At 39.6% G+C, this 19,998-nt stretch overlaps 1 protein-coding gene across 3 annotated transcripts in view; it reads left to right on the top strand.

The window, feature by feature from the left end:
• The first annotated feature begins 211 nt into the window (after nt 1-211).
• Nucleotides 212-19,998, top strand: part of lamb2l (laminin, beta 2-like) — a 73,701-nt gene continuing 53,914 nt past the window's right edge. The window contains exons 1-2 of one of the 3 annotated variants that reach the window (XM_050065850.1): nt 212-343; nt 18,330-18,409. In XM_050065850.1, coding sequence (XP_049921807.1) covers nt 18,367-18,409 — 43 coding nt within the window. In that variant the 5' untranslated portion in view covers nt 212-343; nt 18,330-18,366. The other 2 variants (XM_050065851.1, XM_050065849.1) reach the window with 2 other exon arrangements.

Genomic DNA, 19,998 nt, shown 5'->3' with positions numbered 1-19,998 from the left:
AGCATCTAGGAACCTGTGAGTAATCTTTAAACAGTGGGCTTGGCCTGACAGGACTGGGTGGGGTGCTGTGGTTGAGACCTACCTGCTCCTGTTTTCCCGGGCCAGTAACGTAGCTGCCGGTGACACTTTGGGCTCCACCTCCGCCGGGCAGAGCCCTCTACTGTACCGCTGCACACCGGACACCGAGCTCATACAAGCGGTGCAGCCGCTGCGGGACGGCGCGTGTGTGGGTGTGTGTATATGTGTGAGAGAAGGAGAGCGTGGGAAAGTTACTCTGTGTGTGTGTGAGAGAGAGAGGCAGAAAGAGAGGGAGAGAGGGGAGTCGCAGAAAACTACCGAGCAGGTGAGCTCTCCATCTTTTCCTTCCTCCGTCTTTGCTAACATTTGTCTCGAGACCACACCTCAGTCAAACAATACAAAATCACTGTTGTGCGTTACAGTATATTACCGTAATATTCCTGCAGGGGCAGCGGCTTTCTGCGGCTGTCTCTGTAAAGAGAGTTTGTATGAACCATTTTACTGTAACCTGTGCCCCATGATACTTCTGTAATGTTCCTATAAGGATGTAGAAAGGTGACTTTTAACGGACTTTAGCGCGCTTTGTTTTTTTTTTATGCTAGGCTAATTTATCTTTCGGGCTGTTAACGTTAGCTTGCTGTCATATTCATGTAACGTTCGTGGACCACTTGTTAGCTAGATTTAGCCTAAAGAAAATGTTTGTAACCAAAGACCACACTTTGCTTCTTTGAAAGGCTTTTGTCAAAATAAAGACAGTCACAAACGTTAGTATTGACATGATTGTATCATTAAAAAAACAAACAGTAGCAGTTAAATTTGGACAAAGCAGTTGTTATAAATGTCCTGCAGGTTTGGCCAGCCAGACAGCAGGTGGTTCAGTCTAGCCTACAGCCTTGGATATCTGGTTCAGCTGAGTATTGCAGCCTACTTATGAACATTTATCTTTACTAAGAGCCAATAAATCACCAGGAAAATATATATGAATATTACTTCACTTGGATGTATGATCTCCACTATACAGAGTGATGTATGTGCAGACACTACCAAGGCTGTTTTACTTTCATCTCTTTAAGGAAGAATTGTGCCTAGGCCTACTTTATATCAGCGTTAGGATGTGCATTAATTTTGTGGCCTCCCAACTACTTTGGGGTCCAGTTGTAATCCAGTATATAATCTACACCAGTGTAATGCACATACACTGAGAATGGACTTTACAGTTACAGGAGACAACATGACATCATCCAGTGGTTAAACTTTTTAAATGACGAATACTTGTACATTTATAGATTCTGGATTTTTCAATGAGGGAGAAGAGAGGAGAAGAAGTTGTTAGATATTTTTTTACTTTCTTTGTGGCACATTTTAGACCAAGTCAAAGAAAAGATAAGACGTTTTCTCTAACTTGTGATGAAGAAACTAGAATTGAGGATAAAGAAATACTCCACCCACAAAATGACCATTTGTACATCAAGTAGTCATACTGTGTTACCTTGAATTTGTGAAGAAAATGATTTTTCCCCCATTCCTCAATGGAAAATGGTGGACATATTTGTTTATTGATTAGAGAACATGTTTAACAACAGCAAAACTGTATCAAAACATCTGTTAAAAACTTCATATAATTTGTGCAATATAATCCAGGTCTCATTTATCCAGTCGTATGCTCAGTACTCGAACACATGCATTTTCTGTAAAAACAAACAAACAAACAAACAAAAAAACCTTAGTATTGGAGTCTGGAGAGCATGGATACGTTTCACTTTTAGTTCAGTTTTAAATAGTAACACTTTATGGAAAATGCATGTTTGGAAAGTACTGAGCATACAACTGATAAACCAGACTTGGATTACACTGCATGAGTTTTGTGAGAATTTCTAAATTGGTGTTTTAATATAGTTTTGCTGTCAAACATGGTCCCCTATCAATCAGTAAATCAATATGTCTGCCATTTTCCATGGAGACATGCATTCAGTGCAGCATGTCATGACTAGCATAACTGATTTACAAATGGTCATTTTGTAAATGAAGTATTCCTTTAAGAGTTGAAGAAAGGACAAGTGATGAATGTGTGTGTGTGTGTGTGTGTGTGTGTGTGTGTGTGCGTGCGTGCGCGTGCGCGTGCGTGTGCGTGTGCGTGTGCCTGCTCTCTCACTGACACCAGTGGGTCACTCATGGCTGGGAGGCAGATTTCTGACACTGTTGCACACATTCCTACCAGATTAACCAGCAGCACAGATTAATGGAGTGCAGAGCTCAGATTCACCATCAGAAAATGGTTTGAATGATTTGTTTTTGCTGCAGGTGAAGAACAAGGAATTTCATTGAGACAGTGGTGTGTTGTTTCTTCAAAACTTGTTCCCTTGTGCTCACATGATGTAATAAATATATATCTAGGTGTGACCCTGAAAACAGGCTCTCCTAATTGGGGCTTTTTAGGTGAGAGGCATTCTTAGAAACCTAGACAGCTTTATTTTACTATTCAGTGGGGTACAGTTTGAGAATTCTCAGTATTTCTCCTTGAACTTAAGAATGTCATATTGTTACTGATTTCTTTTCACTTGTCAGGGTTATTAGACGTGTGTTTGGAGGTCCATGTTCCCATGGCCCTTGTAGGTTTAGTCTAGCTTTAATCAGCTCAAGGACCTGGCCTTTTGCCCCATTGTTAAGATCAACTTTAACCTGAAGGGTTAAGAGGATCCACGAGTTGCTCAGACTGGTAGAACTGGCTATCTGGGAGAGAGGGACACTGATTGGAGGCTGCTTTTCCTCTTTATTAATTGACTGTACATTGACCAATGACGCTCAGTTGTGATGACATGTACTGTATGTTCATTTTCACAAAGGACCACATCACAGGTGTTGCATAATTTAGACAAATCAATACTATCTGCTTGCACCTTTTCTTAATACTAGTAATTTCACAAAGCATGCAGCCATGTTTGAGCTTTTGTAATATTTTACCGAATTGTTTTAATGTTTAAAATTAAATGTTCAGGTGATACACCCACCTTTAAATTCAGCTTGCCAACACAAACATACACATATAAATATGTAGCCCAAGTGTTAATATAAGTACTTGTAAGTCACAGTATTGCTCAAAAGACAATATTTTATTGTAGGAGCATTTTCCAGGCGGAGATACAGTATACATTACTTTTGTGTAGTTTGATTGGACCGGCGAGCACAACAGATGTCCCACCTACAGGTAGTTCTGATAAGACAGACTCTGCTATGGAAAGCACAACACATTTCTGACCAAAACATTCTAGTTTGGAGGGATGCACAACTTTGATAACTGTACTATGTACCTGCAAGTGAGGCACACAGCAAGGAAACCAGGATGGCCTGTCAAACATTTACTCTAAGTTAGTCCACTGCATTGATGCCTCGCTCAAACTCCTCCAAAAGCTATTCAAAATTTCTCATTTAGCACAAACACTGTGTTTTGGGTAGTATAGTTTGTCATGTATTACTACCACACCACCAGCTGCCATCTGCTGGCTTCAGAGGCTGGAGTTCTGGTTGATTCGATGATGTAGTGGCAGTGTCCCCCATTCAAGTCCTTTCCGTTTCGCACTGTGCTCGCCTCAGCACTGGTTCTTCCTTAGTTGCTCAAACTAATGCGCTACAATAGTTTTCTGTAGAAAGTGGAACTGTCTACTCATCTGAGCTCCTCATCATGCTGTTCACTGTTTGTAGTGTCATTACTTTGTTACTTCTATGCCAAATACTTTTTGTTTACTAAGCAGTGTGTCAGTTTTCAGCCCTGAGCATCCAATGATAGCACACACATTGGATTGGATAGAAATGGAGTGTTTATGTGCTGAGTGTAGCTAAAATTTTCTTCTACTGTGATACAGCCATCAAATATATGACAGTTTTTACAGCATTCATGTCTAATCATTTTTGTATTCTCTACTGAGTTTAAAATATAATAGCTTATGAAGGAAAATCTGTGTGACTCATATGGTGCAGGTCTGTTGTCAGACATTCACTCATGCGTGTATGTATGTGCACGTTCTGAAAGCGGGACGACCCTTTTTTTTCTTTTCTTTTTTTTTTTATGCTTACTTATCCATGTCCACATGCATGCACAATATTGTTTTTCATATTTTAATATTATCCATGTCCACATGCATGCACAATATTGTTTTTCATATTTTAATATTGTTATACACATCTTTTGATATTAGATTGGTATGACAGATAGTTCAAATAGAGGGAAAACTGGACGTTCTGTTAGAATTATTTCATGAAATGTGAGGGGTATGCATAGTCAGGTGAAACGTGCAAAGGTTTTTTCTCGTTTGAAACACTTAAAAACAGATATTTCATTTTTACAAGAGACACATCTGCGTACAGTGGACCAACAATATCTCAGTACACCCTGGATAGGGCATATTTTTTACTCAAATTTTAACTCTTAGACAAGAGGTACAGCTAAATTTTAACTCTAAGACAAGAGGTACAGCTATCCTTAGCAGTTAAACGCACCAACAGGAGGGATTCACAGATCACTCTGCAATTCACACTATTAAACTCTAAAATGAAGTAACCTTAACAGAAATGCATACCAGTGCAGATGTGTTTTATTATGATGCATTAGCAATGTGAAGCAAGTTTCACATCTCTGTGAATTGATTTTGATATTGTATTGTAATTATCTGAAATCAGTGGGTAGAAAAATGCATTTAAAAATGACAGCGCTGTTTGTATGAACTGGTAAAGGTTGTCTGTAATTAAAGCTCTAAGTAAATTGGTGTTACATTGCCAGTGGTGTAGTCCTTTAAACATAGGTGTGAATGTTCAGCTGTTGGCATGATGGAGGTATTGTTTTTCTATGTGATGGCTTCTCAGATGCTCCATTTTTGTTTCAGTTGCTCCATTTTTGTTTTAGAAAGAATTGGTTTAATCTCACTGGTGATTTGGGCTGAGAAGGTGGGCGAAGGCAGAGATCGGGTGGGAGTGTGTGTGTGTGTGTAGAAGGATGTGCTTCCGTATAAGTGTGGTGTGTTTGCCTCTGTGCTTGGATAATCTATACATCAGGAGGCCTTTCTAAAGACCTCTGGCTGCCGTCGGCTACCTTGTGCTCTATCAGTGTGTCTTTGATATCTGAGCCTCTGTTAGGGCCTCTGCAGGCTGAGACACTCATAATCAGGTCCCCTGATATAAATCAACTCCTTGTTTGCAGCACACTGACAAGAAGGATGCCTCTTTTTTCATGTCTGTCTCCTCTGCTCCTTTCTTGTAGTGTCTACAACCAATGATAATTTGCATTATTAGGAAATACTTGACCTTTGTTTTAATTATTTATTAAGAACTTTACCACGTTGCACATTTTAGAGTTTTTCTTAAACTCTGTATAAATTATTTATGCTTCAGTATTCTCTTATCTCACTAGGTTTTTAGGAATTGTGTGTTTCTGTGTTGTTTGTTGTATGAGCAACGTCTAAGACAATTTTCTGTCACAACAGACAATAAAGCTTTTCTGATTCTGAAGTGTAGAAAGTGTGAAAATGGTCAGATTGATATCTTTATATTGTTTACTTAGTCTAATCAGCAGCTGGAGAAGTATCCATTTATAGCCCTAGTTAATCCACTAATAGTTTTAGCATAAATTGGCTATATCAAAATGATTGAATAAGGTCAATTCTTTAATAAATTTGCTGTTAATTGCATAACTTGGTCACTAAAGTAAGAGTTTTCTGTTTGTGTCGTTGAGAAAATATTCTTAAATGATTTAAAAAATGCAGCACTTTAGTTTTTATAAAAATTTCTGTACGTCTTTTTTTCTCTCTCTTTCTCTATCTCAGCGACCTGACATTTGAAAGCTGCCATATTTTATGTAGAGGAATGGCTGTAAACCTTGGTATTAATTTGACAACATCGAAACACAAACACCCTACAGGGATAATTCCCCCTAAAAGCCAAAAACATATACTTTTCCTGTTACCTGTTTTGCTAATTATCAGTCTAGATTGTTTTTTGTTGAGTTGCAGAGTGTTGGAGATATTGGCTGTAGAGATGTCTGCCTGCTCTCTGGTATAATAGAACTAGATGACACTCGGCTTTTGGAGCTGAACTACACCCATCAACCATATCACTGCACAAAAGGAAGCATGCATCTACTTATGGATGAGAGGCTCGCGATAGCACAAGACATTAATGGCATCCTCCTGAGCTGAGCCTCCTTCTGCACAGTGATATGTTTGATGGGTGTAGTTCAAACCAGATTGATAAATGGCTTTACAGCAAAGTGGAAAAATGTGTATTTTTGATTTACGGACGAACAGTCCCTTTAATGTCAAGAGGAATGTGACAGAACTAATTTGGCTTCTAAAAAATGCTAGAAAAATGCAGTAAATCATGGGTTTCTCCACACAACGTGAAATGTCTTTTTTTTATGTCTGTCAGCTAGTCTGATAAGCTGCAATCACTGCCAATTAACTCTCAGGATGTAACACAAATCTCTGCCTCTGTAAGTGTGTCTTTTCCCCTCTCCAGTGCTCACAAACACACACATTCTCATACAGAGGGGATATTTACACTGGAAATGGCTGATGGCATGCGAATCACACCACAGATTGTCTCATCAATAACAGGAAATGCAATTTCCTTTTTTTTGTGTCACTGAAAAAGTCGGCCAAATGTCCCGCCTTTCTTTGATATCGGCAGGAAACTTCTCTGTGTACTGATTGCCCCTCTGCTTTTCCAATTACAAATGACATCTTTAGTCGTTTCAAGTGCAAATTGTTAGTGCAGGTAAACAGCAGTTCTGGAGTTTCACACACACATTTAGTCATTTTACAGATTTCTGACAAGTTCTTTCTCTTCTAAATAGTGAAAATGCCCATATGCTGTCTAAGCTATGATGACATAAGCAGTGTCAGTGTACCATTGCTCCACTTTCATGTTCTGGCCTCGGCTAAAGCTCTGCCTGGCTCATCTGCACCTCACTGACCTTCTCCTCAGGACTTAATGCTGACAACCCAGAGTTGCCCTGTTCACCTCCACCTCTCACCTACTGCTTCTCTGGCTTTCTAGTTCAAACATGAATATGGTAATTGTGTTGGTTAATGTGTCTGCACTGAATGTAGTCACCTTAAAGGCTCCTCACTGGCTACTGTCTGGTCAGCCCTTGCATGAGCCTTTTAGTTGGTCTCTCGGGTGTGTCCCTCTGTGCTTAGTTAAAGATTAATTTCTGTGATAAACCATTTAAGACCCTAAACCATGCAGCTGATTTCATGGAAGATCTGATACAGAGTGTTGTTGTTGGGTGAAATAAGAGGGCATAACATCGGAAAAAACAAAGTGCGCTGGTTGTGCATGAACAGGAATGCACAGACAGACTTTCCTTTCTGTTGTGTGTGTACATAGGTGGTGTGGAACAAAGGTTTGAGTTGATGGTATTAGGTGTGTCTTATTTGAGGTTTGGGTCAATAGCAGTGACAGTCTGTTGTGCCCCTCACACTGGAAGATTTAACTCTCTTTGCACACCTGAAATGGAGAATTATCTTTGATGTTAATCTTTGTTTGACTGTAAGATGCCAGCAGAAACTGAGGTATCCAGACAGTATCATGAGATTTCCTTTGGCTCCATAGGTGATTATCTGACAATGTATGTAGTGGATTAGGAAGTTGTTTGAAGGGAAGTTGTTTCCTTGTTTGATACTATGGTTAAATTAAATCCCTTTAATTAAAGATGTGTTTGGGTGTGTGGGTGGTCTCTCTCCACCAAATCAAGCAGATGGTTGATGTCAACCCTGTTGACTGGTAGAGAGATAATTGTTTGCTGTGGGATCTTATCATATTAGTTGGTGTCTGCCAGTGCTTTCCCTGTAGAGTTCAGGTCATAGGTGTTTCTTCAGGGTTTGTTGAATCTAGTGGCATAGACTAGGGCTACCTTCTCTGTAAGAGAGTTACAATCATTAGAACCTACTGAGATGGTGTTTTACCCCACATAATTTAATAAAGCCTAGAAGCAATTTCCACTCTGTCTTATTTAAGGAGAACGCTTATTGTGGTTTCATAGTGTGTTACAGTAATTAGCGACTGTCTGCTTTGACTCATTTTTTGGCAATGCAGTGCAAATGTGTAATGAAGCATCTGGAGTGTTGAAAGAACTGAGTCATTCCCATGAAGAAATGATCACATCTAACTTAAGGTAAAAATAATTCTACATTTTATTTATAGGTGCCTTTCACAACACTCAAGGTCACCTGACAGGCAAAGATAGAGAAAACAACAGCATATAAAAAGTCAACGAGGTAAGGAATAAAGTAACATAAATTAAAAAATAAATGTATAAAGTAAAATATCAATAGCAAAGCAAGTTTACAGTGAATAAAATTCTGTGTAAATTGTGGATGTGTGTGGCTAGGTTGATGGGAGTCAAACTGAGTATACTATTTGAAAGAGGTGAGTTTTGAGATGGGATTTGAAAGTGGAGAGACAGTATACTTAAAGTATATTCTTATTTTTGAAATAGACGGAGAGCATTAAACAAAAGAATATTTGCAACTTATGCAAGAAGGCTGATTTTCCAAAGTGTGACAATGTCTTTGTAAACACATTTAATGTAGACTTTTAAATGCTGCTAATATGAAGTGCTTGATTTTCTGAGAATAAATTGTGCAGTTTTGAGGTTTTCACTTATGAATGTAAGCACAGCATCAGAGGGTGTGAATTCATCATAGCAGTTCCATTCATTTATTCATCCTTTCATTCTCTGTTGAGGGTCACAGGGGGGCTGGAGCCTATCCCAGCTGACATTAGGCGAGTGGCAGGGTACACCTTGGACAGGTCGCCAGACTATCACAGGGCTGACACATAGAGCCATTCACCAACCTACATGTCTTTGGACTGTGGGAGGAAGCCGGAGTACCCAGAGAAAACCCACACTGACAGGGGAAGAAAACGCAGACTCCACTCAGAAGCCCTTATGAGCCATTGCAGTTCCACTCTGCTTTAATAGTTGTTCACAGTTGTTATACAGTACATTAAAGCAGTCATAAAGCAGCGTAATAGCATCACTGGAAAGAGATGTACATAACAAGGTTCAGATCTGCACAACCTGGGAGACTAAGTTTGCAGGCATTGCAGAAAGAGTTAGTTCAAAACCCTACAAAGTATTTGCAAAGTATGCTACAATTGACTGTTTTTAGGATACTGTAACTGTCAGTGCTGAATGTCACTTTTGATACCAGCTTTATGGCTTTGTGTTTTTTCACTGGCGTGTCAAGTTTGACGCCAAACATGCAAGAAAACAGGGTTAGTAAACAGTAGTAAGTAGCATAGAGGCCAGTGAAAATTAGGGGTGTGGGAAAAATCAATACAGCATAGTATCGCAATATTTTTATGTGGCAATATCATATTACAGTTGGAAAAAAGGAATAAACTGCAATATATCGCAACATATTTAAGATTGCAAAAATGTTGTATCGTGACTTATGTATCATGATAATATAATATCGAGGATCCTCTGATGATTCCCACCCCTAGTGAAAATGGTGCTTACTTTAGTCAGTCTGTCTTTCAATCAAAGTGACGACTAATGTGGAACAATATTTGAGTGCTGCTTAGAAGGAGTTGGCCGGACTATGTGGCTGGCATGACAAAGGGTCACAATAGTTAGCGAAAAAAGCGACAAGCCTGTATTGTGCATTGCAGCGGAAACAACAAAAATGATCATGCCCACCCAGTTATCATGTTACCATCACTTCTGATTGGAGCTGAAGCTGATAAATACCTGTGACTACTGCAGAGTCATTTGTCCCGGGAATGAATGCAGATTGTTAACTTTGCTATTAAAGAAAAAAGCTACATGTTAGTGGGTGTTAGCGGTTTTTTTTGTTTGTTTGTTTGTTTTGTCTAGTGGGAAGGGGACTGTACAGCAATATATACCCCATAGCTGAGTGCAGCAAGTTCTTATCCAGTCTGTTGGCTGAAAGTCGTTTTCGACAATATAGTAAATCAGTAACTGAATTAGGGTAAAGGTGGATCCAGCAAAAGATTCATTCCAAGGTGTGGTAGACTGTGGAAGTGTGGAAGCAATAAAACTAGAAATGAAAGTCACACAGGAAGTAGCATTGATTTATGTCATCTCTATTTCTCAGTTGTACGGATTTTGCAAGTTTGCTTGGATTTGTTGAGCAGAGCAATAGTATTTAAAGGTGGAACTGACTTTTCAGCTGAGCAGCACTGAAAAGTATTTCATATCTGTGATATCTATTTAAGGTCCCATGCCACTTTCTTATATGACTAGAGTATTGCTGCTGTTGTTTTTTGGTGTCAAAGGTTGGTTTGTAACCAGGTACCTGGTCTTCTTTGATACATATATGTACTTCACCTGTTACAGCTTATAGCTACACACTTGCAGGTATATTTATCACACTGTAGTAAAGCTGCATGCAAGTGAGACACTTACTGTTTATAGTGTATTTAGCAAAGTGAATTGCTCTTTGTTTGTCATTTGCATTTTTTTGTAATTTCTGTTGGTTTCTCTTTTGTTTTTATGCCTTGCATTGTTGAGATGACTGTACATATTTCCCCTCACAGTGGTGCAGGTAGCAGCAGCTCTAATTACTGAGTCACCTGTCTCTATAATCGAAACAGACTTCCTCCATGAGCTCATCTGTATGATCTGATCCCGTTGCCAGCCCGGCCTTGTTTTACAGTGCTTTAACAGCAGTGTGCCAAGCTGCAGCGTATTAGCAGTGTGTGTGCGGTAGCTCAGTCTGAAGCCCTTCATTTGATGTGTACACAAACTCAGACACACAGAGTCAAGCTTATCGTGTTATTGTGTTCAAGGATATGGGAGCCTGGGATTGTTTGGACTAGTGTCTCGAGATTTCTTAGCTTTGTCTGACTGTGCACAGAAGTTATAGTGGTGTAACTGAACTTTCTGCAGGTTTCCTCGTATCTTCTTGTTAGGATTGTGTCTGTGGGCTTTTGCGTCAAAGTCTTTGTTCAAGGTCTAGGCTAACCAGGTGCACTCTGCCCTTTCTCATTTGATTCATTTTAATTGCACAGTATTTTTTTTTACTATAAACCTGGATCTCACCATGTTTCAAATTTCAAGTTTTTATTTGTCACATACTCAACAAAGGGCTGGGTGACATGACGACTATGTAGTATATCTATATTTTCAAGCAAGATCTAAATTTAGACAACACCGTTTATATCGATATAGGGTTAAGTTGCATTACATGACACATACCAGTGTGTGTCTCTCCTCTGCAACACTCCGAACACAAGTAGCTCAAGATGTCTTCAGAATTGAGAAAGCCGGAGTATTAGTGAAATTCATCTGGATTCCTGCACAGGAGGGAAGGGGTAAAGGGGAGTGAACCGGCAGACAAATATGCAGAAGTCCCCACTAAAAAATCAGAAGAAAATATAATTAAGAAATGGCAGGAAAAATGGAACAGAGAAACTAAAGGTAGCCATGACTAATAATATACAAAAGCAAGTAGGAGAAATGAGAGAAACTATAAACATGAAACTGATGTGAATATTGTTATATGTAGGAACATGTTCAGTTGTGAAGAGTTTACTTTAGAAGCATTTATTGGTGATTTATCACGGTAGAAAGTGCTGCTATGCTGTGTTACAGTCATTCTCCAGCTGCAGTGATGGTCCAGATACCTGGAGAATGCAGATATGGAAGACCTGGAAACACTAACCGATCAGAGGAGACTGGGCTTTTTCAGGAGGGGGGTTTAAAGAGTCAGTCACTAAAACTGAGTGCATCAAACAGGTGTTCCCCCACAGACAGTATGAGGAAAATAAAGTGATTTTTGAACATTTAAGTTAAGTAAATCTTGTAGTAAAAACCCAAAGTACCTAATGCAGACTGGATTGCCTGCAAGAATATTAAATTTGGATATATTTGAATCATTCTTTGCTCAAGAGTTCCCTCTTTGTCTGTGTGATAACAGTCATTTTGGAGGAGGTGTAACATTTATTCACCAGGAGGATATCTTGGCTGTCTCAGAGGTCAGAATTAAATTACCAAGTACAGAACAAAGTGAATGAGAGTGCAAATGAGAAAAGCTTCCTGCAGCATGTGCATTGAGCCATCTAGCCTAGAACTTGCACCAGTAGCTCCCGTGGCCTCTTCAGTGGTTGGCTGCTCTGTGACATGTTGAGTCAGCCTCTTCATCTCTCTCTTTAGCAGAGGTCAAAGGTCATATCACCAGAGAGCTGTAAATGTGAACGCTGCTTTGTTCTGTCTCTTTGCAGTTTTTTAGTTGCTGAGCCTGAATCACACACATGCATGCCCATGACCCACACATAGACCCACACATACATCTTATATGCATGGGCACAAACACACACCCATTCACTTCTTACTCTTTCTTTTCTCTAGTCTAGTCAAAACAGCAATTGCTCCAGCCTTTTGAATTTTTGAATAGAGTTGACCTCCATGGCCCTGTTCTGATGCCTCAACCTCGCTAATATCGCACACCCTTTGTTTTTCAGTTGAATCAAAGGTGACAAAGATGAAACTGCACAAATTCACATGCTGAACTTGAATAAAATTGTGAAATAGAGATATTTCACTAAATTTCAGCACATATAGTTGGACGCTTTGGGAAATACACCTATTCACTTTCTTGTGTAGGGTGAGATGAGAAGATTGAAACCACTCTCATGTCTGTTCGTAAAATATGAAGCTACTGCCAGTTAGCTTAGCTTAGAACAAAACTGTAAACAGCGGGTTAGCAGCTAGCTTGGCTCTATCCCATCAGTGTCAAAATATGCCCACCACCTCTGCTAAAGCTCTGAAATCAACAAGTTATAAAATCTCATTTGTTTAATTGGTACAAAAACTTAGCTAAGCTAACTAGCAGCTTGCATTAGCTTTATATTTACATACCGCTGTTTCCCCTTTTTTTTATTAGCAGTGGCGCAGCACCACTGCTTAATGATTAGTGCCACTGCAATTTGAAAATCTCCCCATATGTAATGAAATGGTTGTCTCTACTTGTTGTCTCTAAGCAGCCAGAGTCAAGGACAAGCCAGGATAATAAATCTGACAGCCCCAGATAAGAGTGCTCCGATCAATCAGCCACCGAATGTTATAGACGACTATTTGTTCTAAATAGTTTGAAGACTGATCGGAAAAGCTGATCAGATGACGGAAAACTCACAAGAAAAGTTCTTTACACACTGCTAAAATAACTGCACTGGTCTTAAAAACTGTAGCTTACACTGAACACTGTTACATTCATCGTTTACTGCTAACCTGACGTCCAGCTCACACACACACACTGCACTGAACAGTTCTGTGGAGGCTGCGATACACTCGGCTGTTTCTTGACATTGTACGCATGTAGCTATGTTTTGTCCTGTATTGTTCCCACACGACAGACATAGCGTCTTTATGTGTACCAGCTCTTTGATATCTTCATTTATCAAGGACTTGAGCTGTTTTGTCTGTGACTGGAAACGCAGGGTTGATTTGGGGAGACCAAGGGCTATTGTCACAATTTTTGGTTTTAATGTCATTACTCAAAAATGTCTTGATTTATTTGGATACAATTTTATGTAGGTAACTTGTATTTGTATTAGGTGACATCTACAATTGTGTAAAAATATATGTCTAAAGCTCGTCTCATTTCAGTGAACATGTTCAGTATTGTACAGTGGCACAAAATAAAAGTCAGGCACGTCAGCATGCTGCTGGAAAAACTCTGAGGGGAAACACTGCACATACACACATGACAGCATTACAAATCTTCTCATCTAACTCTCCATCAGGAAGCAAGTGCCAGTATTTCCCAAAATGTCAACATAGCCCTGTTATGTGAGAGTGCAGTTTCAGTGCAGAGAGCGAGTTGGGGTTGGTCAGAGTAGAGGTGAAGTGTTCATCTGTTGGTTAGCTCCTCTTGCTACGCCATGAAAGTGGTGTTATGTGGTGGTGCTGCACTGAAGCTCTGTGGCCTAGTTTACCCCGAAGAGCCAATATGTGTCCCCGACAGTGTCAGTTCTTGCTTCTTCTTTCCTCTTTGCCTTCTCCAGTGGGTGTTCTCCTCCCTTCATCCTCCTCTCTTCTCTCTCTTCTTCTTCTAACCATCTCTCTCTCTCTCTCTCTCTCTCTCTCTCTCTCTGGCCTCCTCTCTCGCTCTTCACTCTCCCTCAGTGTCCAGAAGAAAGGGGTGGTGCATTCCAAAAGCCTGGAGACCATTCCCCTCTTTCAGCCAGTGGCCCTCAGAGTGACAGAGGCATTAGAATAAGAATAGCTGTCCATTCACCCCAGTGCCCCAGTGACGAGCTGGAGGGAACGAGGGAGGGCGAAACGGAGGGAGCCAGAGGGAGGAGAGGAATGAAGGGGGGTCCTGCACTCTGTATTCCCATTGGCCGGCGGCGTTCCCTCTGTTTTTACATCGCTGCCGTCAGTTGGGCTTTCAAGTTTGTTTTACACATTCTGGCGCACATACACACCACACATGTGCATGCACGCGTAAATATACACATTGGGGTTCAGGGGCTACTCACGTGCACACTGATACGGGACTCTACACACACTGTCAGACGAAATTGGCGTACGGACTGAGCAATTTTGACCACGCAGTGCAGGGGAGAGTGAGGTGATCTGTGGCTGTGTGAGTATGAAGCTAGAATTAGTTATAATGCTGGATTGATTATGAATATTTCACTTTTGCTGCGTTGTTTTCTCAGTGTTTTGCTTATTTTTTGTAACATCAGCTGAAACTCTCTCTATATTGTTGTGATTTTGGTGGATTAGTTAGTGAAGATTTTTGATTAAAAGTGACCTTATGCTGTCACCACCTCTGTAGGTCACCCTTGGCTAAACTGTAAGCTCTTTTAACTGTTTAGCTGTTAAAATGTAACAATGGTGTCGTAGTTTAACAGTGCAGCGGGTGGTTATTCACTTCTCTTGTAAGTGGCTTGTGGCATTCATTTAAAAAATGTTCACTATTGCTGTGATAACTGAAGCTTTTTATGATCATAAATGTCAATATTCAGGTCTCTGAGCGGCTTTTAGATCTCATTAAGTAAAACGCAGGAAGGTTGTATTGTAATATTCTTGTGTTAAATCATTTACTAGTTGCCCTTCTGCAACAGGCCTGTGGTGGTGTTTAAGTTACTGGTACTAGTGTTAACCCCGATATTACTGCAAAAGATCTGTCTATCATTTTATAGCTGGTGTCATCTCTACGTCACCTGAGTCCTGGGAAGCTTCAGTTTCTGACTCTTTTCCTCTATATTTTTAATCTTGAATCAATTGCACTTCATTTTCTTTGTCCATGTTTCTCTATTTCCACTTTTGCTTCCTGCATTTTTTCCTCACTTTTGTCCTCGCTCTGTTCTTTCATCTTTAGAAATAAAAAGTCTCTGTTTTAAAAATGCCGTGACAGTGCATGAAGCAGCACTTGAACTTGTATTGAATTATCTCCAACAGTTATTAATTAACAACTTAATATAATGTGTTGGGAATTTACCAGCAGACCAACAACATTGTTAGACATTGATATTTGATTGAAATTTGGTTGTGACATTGGGTAACCAAAATTTGATGTCAGGACGTCTAATGCCTATGTCAGTTTGCAAGTAATATTGACCACAACTGACGTTGATATTTTGTTGGTTTTAAGTTGTGTTATTAAATGACTAAAATCCAACGCCTTCAAAAGTGTCTTGACATAGAATAACAACATTTAGTGGTAAGGTATGGGGAACATAACACAACGTCTGCAAAATATCATAATGTTAACGTCCATACAACGTCAATCACAGTGGTATGTTCTAAAACCATCCCCAGTAATAAAACAGAGAGAACTACAGTAGACTGTATCAAGGGATTTCAGTGTGGATTGGACACAATATCACCATAATCTAAGACTGACATTATAGTTGATTGAATAATTGTCCTTCTATTTTCTAAATAGAAGCATGACCAAAGTCTGTACAATGCACCCCATTTAATTCTCACCTTCTCTGTGAGCTTAAGCATGTGTGTTTTAAATCTAGCCAGATGCCAAGGTATTTGTAATCTGTAACATGTGGCAATGTGGGTGCCATTCAAGGAACGGTTGGAGTAGGCATCAACATCACATTTCCTTGACCTTGTGAATAACATGAATTTAGTTTTAGGTTAATTTAAAAACAGTATAAGGTTTTTTTTTTTTTTAAGGATTTTCTGCACGCAGTCAAATGCACACTGAAGATTTGATACAGCTTCCTCTCTCAGTGGTGCACAAGCATAAAGAATTGTGTCATCTGCATAAAAATGTGCTTTGCAGTTTTCTACAGAGGCACAGATATCATTTATAATGTGAAATTCTATGTAGTTAGGCATTTAAAATATTGTCAACCTGATTTTCAATCCAACCAAAATTTAACGTCTGTCCGATGTAAGTCTTTCTGACATAATATAGACGTCCGTTGCCAGCTGGTTATAAGCAATGGAGTTTACATTGAAGCTAACCTGAACCATCTAGCAACAATCAACCACCAACAAGCAAGATTAACTTAAACAACACAAATGTGTAAAAAAAAACAAAGAAGGTTGGAGTCAGCCTGCTCCCTTGTCTCACACTGACTGGACAATAAGATTATAATGGTAAAAAAGACATGGGACGCATTCCATGTGCTCCAGATGTTTTGTAGCACTCTAATAATTAGTTCATTTCTCAGAGAACATCATATTTTGCTCTTTTTGTTTTGTAAAAGCTATGTAACTACAACACCTACTTTTCTTGCATGCATTTTTTGGACTGGGTGGTCTTTAATGCCCCTGATGGGCAATTGGTTTGCAAACAGCAGCCAACACAACCCATACACACCATACAATAGATAAACAAAAGTGAATACATACAAGATTTAATAGATGTCATGATAATCAAATTGCTGTGAGCTACCAAAGCACCAAGAGTCCATCCATTCTTTGTTAAAATATGCAATAGCAACTCAGCTCACAGCTTATTGAAAAACTCATTAGCTGAGGGAACAAATGATCTCAGATATTCTGTTTGATTTGGCCATGCGGAACATGTTCCTCCTCCCTGATGGCAGCAGTCGAACTGTAGAGGGTGAAGAGGGTGTTCAGAGTCTGCCAGAATGGCCTTTGCTCTCTGACTGCTTTTTACTTAATCCAATAGATTTTTTTAAGGATTTATTTTGGTGTTAGAAGCAGGAGAATTATCTCAAATCAAAAAGAAACATTTGATTTACTAACAAAATTAATTTAGTTTGAATAGTGATGAAGCAAACTGTGTCCCTCAACGTTAAAGGAAATATTAGCATACAGTTTTACACTGGAAGTTGGGATACAAGTTTATTCAGCCATTATATATGTTACGTATCAAGAAGACAAATACCTTATTGTTGTGGATGCAGTCAACAACTTAATACACATGTAAATCTTTTGAACTGAGTGTTGAGACATTGTAGAGTCCCTCCTCAGTGCCTCTGCTTTTGACAGTGTGAGCGTGGGGCCGCATTGACCTCTTATTGCCAAGCAGAGTGTGAAAAATGCTTCCAGCAGAGACCAGCTTTAGATCATGAACCTAGATTAATGAGTCAGGTTAAGCTATTTGAGAAATTCTTTAAAATTAAAGACATTTGACTCGTTTTTTGTTTTTTTGTTTGTTTTGTTAGACAACAAAGCACTTCATTCTCTGAGTAAAATGGCTTATTTAACTTGCAAAAGCAATCCTGGCAGTGAAAACAGTCTTCTCATTTAGTTTGTCCTCTTACCTTCCTGTAACCACTTTTATTTGTTACTGAGGTCAGATTGGTTTAGTGCGTGTGACATGAACAATGTCTGTTCTCACCTGTCAATGTGTGTACCTACACACACAAAAACACACATACCGTACACGGTGGTCTGTCCTATTCAGTGAGCAGATGTCTATGTTTGTGGAGCCTAAGTACACAAGAGGCCTTTTCTCTGTTTGGCATCACAACATAATCAAGACCCTTCTGCCTTAAAGGAAACCGTTGACCTACTACATAACAGCGACAGTTTTCCAGTTATCATCCTGAGTAGTATTCTAGCACCAGCCATTACCATAACACTTTGCAAACACAATAGTAATAATAATATTTACTGTAAACAAACATTGTTAAGACCTGTATCTCATCTGACATTGGCAGATAGTGCATAGCACTTAGGGTTAATGGAAAGAATCACTTTCAGTTTCTTCTTAATTTGTTGTCAATTTTCAGAAACATTTGTTGTAGCAATACCTCTTATTTAAAATGTAAACTGCCAATGTTGATGACCTGGGATGAATACAGTATTGTCACTCTCTGAAATATATTGTGTCTGTTTGTTACAGCCAGAGAGACAGCCTGGTGTCTGTGTATCCAGGCAATATGGTGCCCATCATGGCTGTGTATGTGAGCCTCCTAATGCTGGGTGAGTACATCAATTTTGTCCTTGGCCTCTTTTATCGTTGCTTTCATATCTCATTCGGGCTGAGGCCACCTGAAATGGAGGTTTTGGTTAAGTTCTGTATAGAATTTTGTCATAGTAGATACAGTATGTGATTTAAGCATGAATTCAACAGCTGAACTATTGAAAACCATCGGCTGATCATGAACCAATAAGAAAGCCATCTGGTTAGGCAACCTTTATAGGATAGCAAGATTGGTAACACACATGAGCACTGTGTGTGAATAAAAAGGGCTGTCCCCAAATAAGAATTTACATAGTCGAATCTGATTGGTCAAGTCCTGCCTATTGTTGACTGATCGTACAATAATGTTTTTTTGTTTGTTTGTTCATTTTCACTCATTGATTCATATTCTCATTTACGACATTGGCTTCCTTCTTTTTTCCACACAAAATAAAAGATCTGGAACGCCAAATTAAAAAATTGTTGTCTTGACTTGGCATAAGAATTTATTTTGTAATAGGACACATTACACCCAGTGCTGTTTGTTGTGTTTAGTGGTACATGTGTAGGTGTGTGTGTGTGTGTGTGTGTGTGTGTGTGTGTTTGTGTTTGTGTTTGTGTTTGTGGCAAGTGCTGTCCATATTCCTCAAACAGAGAGCTCCAGCCCTAACATAATGGCGATTCAAAATCAGGTGAATAGGCTCTCCTTAGAGTGGTTGCAGGCCGGCAGCAAACACAGGAAACTTAGCTTCTGTCATGAAGAGCATGGACAGTGTCAGGTCAACTGCTGCAGCATCAGACTGCATGGGCATGATCAGCAGAGTAACAGTGATAAGTGTCAGGTCATAATGTCCACGCTGCATGACTATGATTGGACATTACTATCCGCTTGTCATGGGACAATATGACAATTTCATGTCACAATCATCTTGGCCAAAATGATTGTGATTCACGATATTATAATCCTCAAAATATGTAGGCTATATGTTTAAAACTCTTATAAAGGCACTAAAATATAATAGAATCACTTTACCTTACATTTTGTTAAGAAAAATATATTTTTATTGCATCACAGATAGGACACATCTTTTTTAGCAATAAACAATCTAACAGTCTTTAAAAGTCAGGCATATAAGTCAGGCAATATAAAATATGCCCTAGCTCGATCAAGGTCTTTGAATAATGACAAACAGATAGGTAGAGAAGGAAGAGAGGCGTCCTGTACAGCAATATTATAGAGAATTACCGTGAAATTCCTATGTCACTCACTCTCTGAACAGCTGAAGTACAAAGAGAAGGATACAAGCAGACACACCACAAGTTAAAGCGCTTTTGCTGTCATACAGACACAGGCGTTTGATGTCTGGACTACCAGTAAGAGAGTCATTCATTGGCATTTTGTGGCCAAAAGATAGAGACTATAAAGCCACCGCAGAAAATTGACTTTCTGGGCTCTAGTTTCCCAGCGCAGCGCAGGGTGGCGAACCCCGCGCAGAGCTAGTTTCGAGCAGCGCAACCCGAGGCGCGCTCAGTTTGGTAGTTTGGCAGACCGAGGTGCGCTGAGATGGGTGTGGCGGCGCAGCAGGGGGAGGTGTCGACAGATCCAGCT

Source organism: Epinephelus moara, chromosome 16 (assembly GCF_006386435.1).
Source record: "Epinephelus moara isolate mb chromosome 16, YSFRI_EMoa_1.0, whole genome shotgun sequence".
Taxonomy (NCBI): Eukaryota; Metazoa; Chordata; class Actinopteri; order Perciformes; family Serranidae; genus Epinephelus; species Epinephelus moara.
The sequence above is the reverse complement of the archived record's forward strand: the minus strand, read 5'-3'. Positions and strand labels throughout refer to the sequence as shown.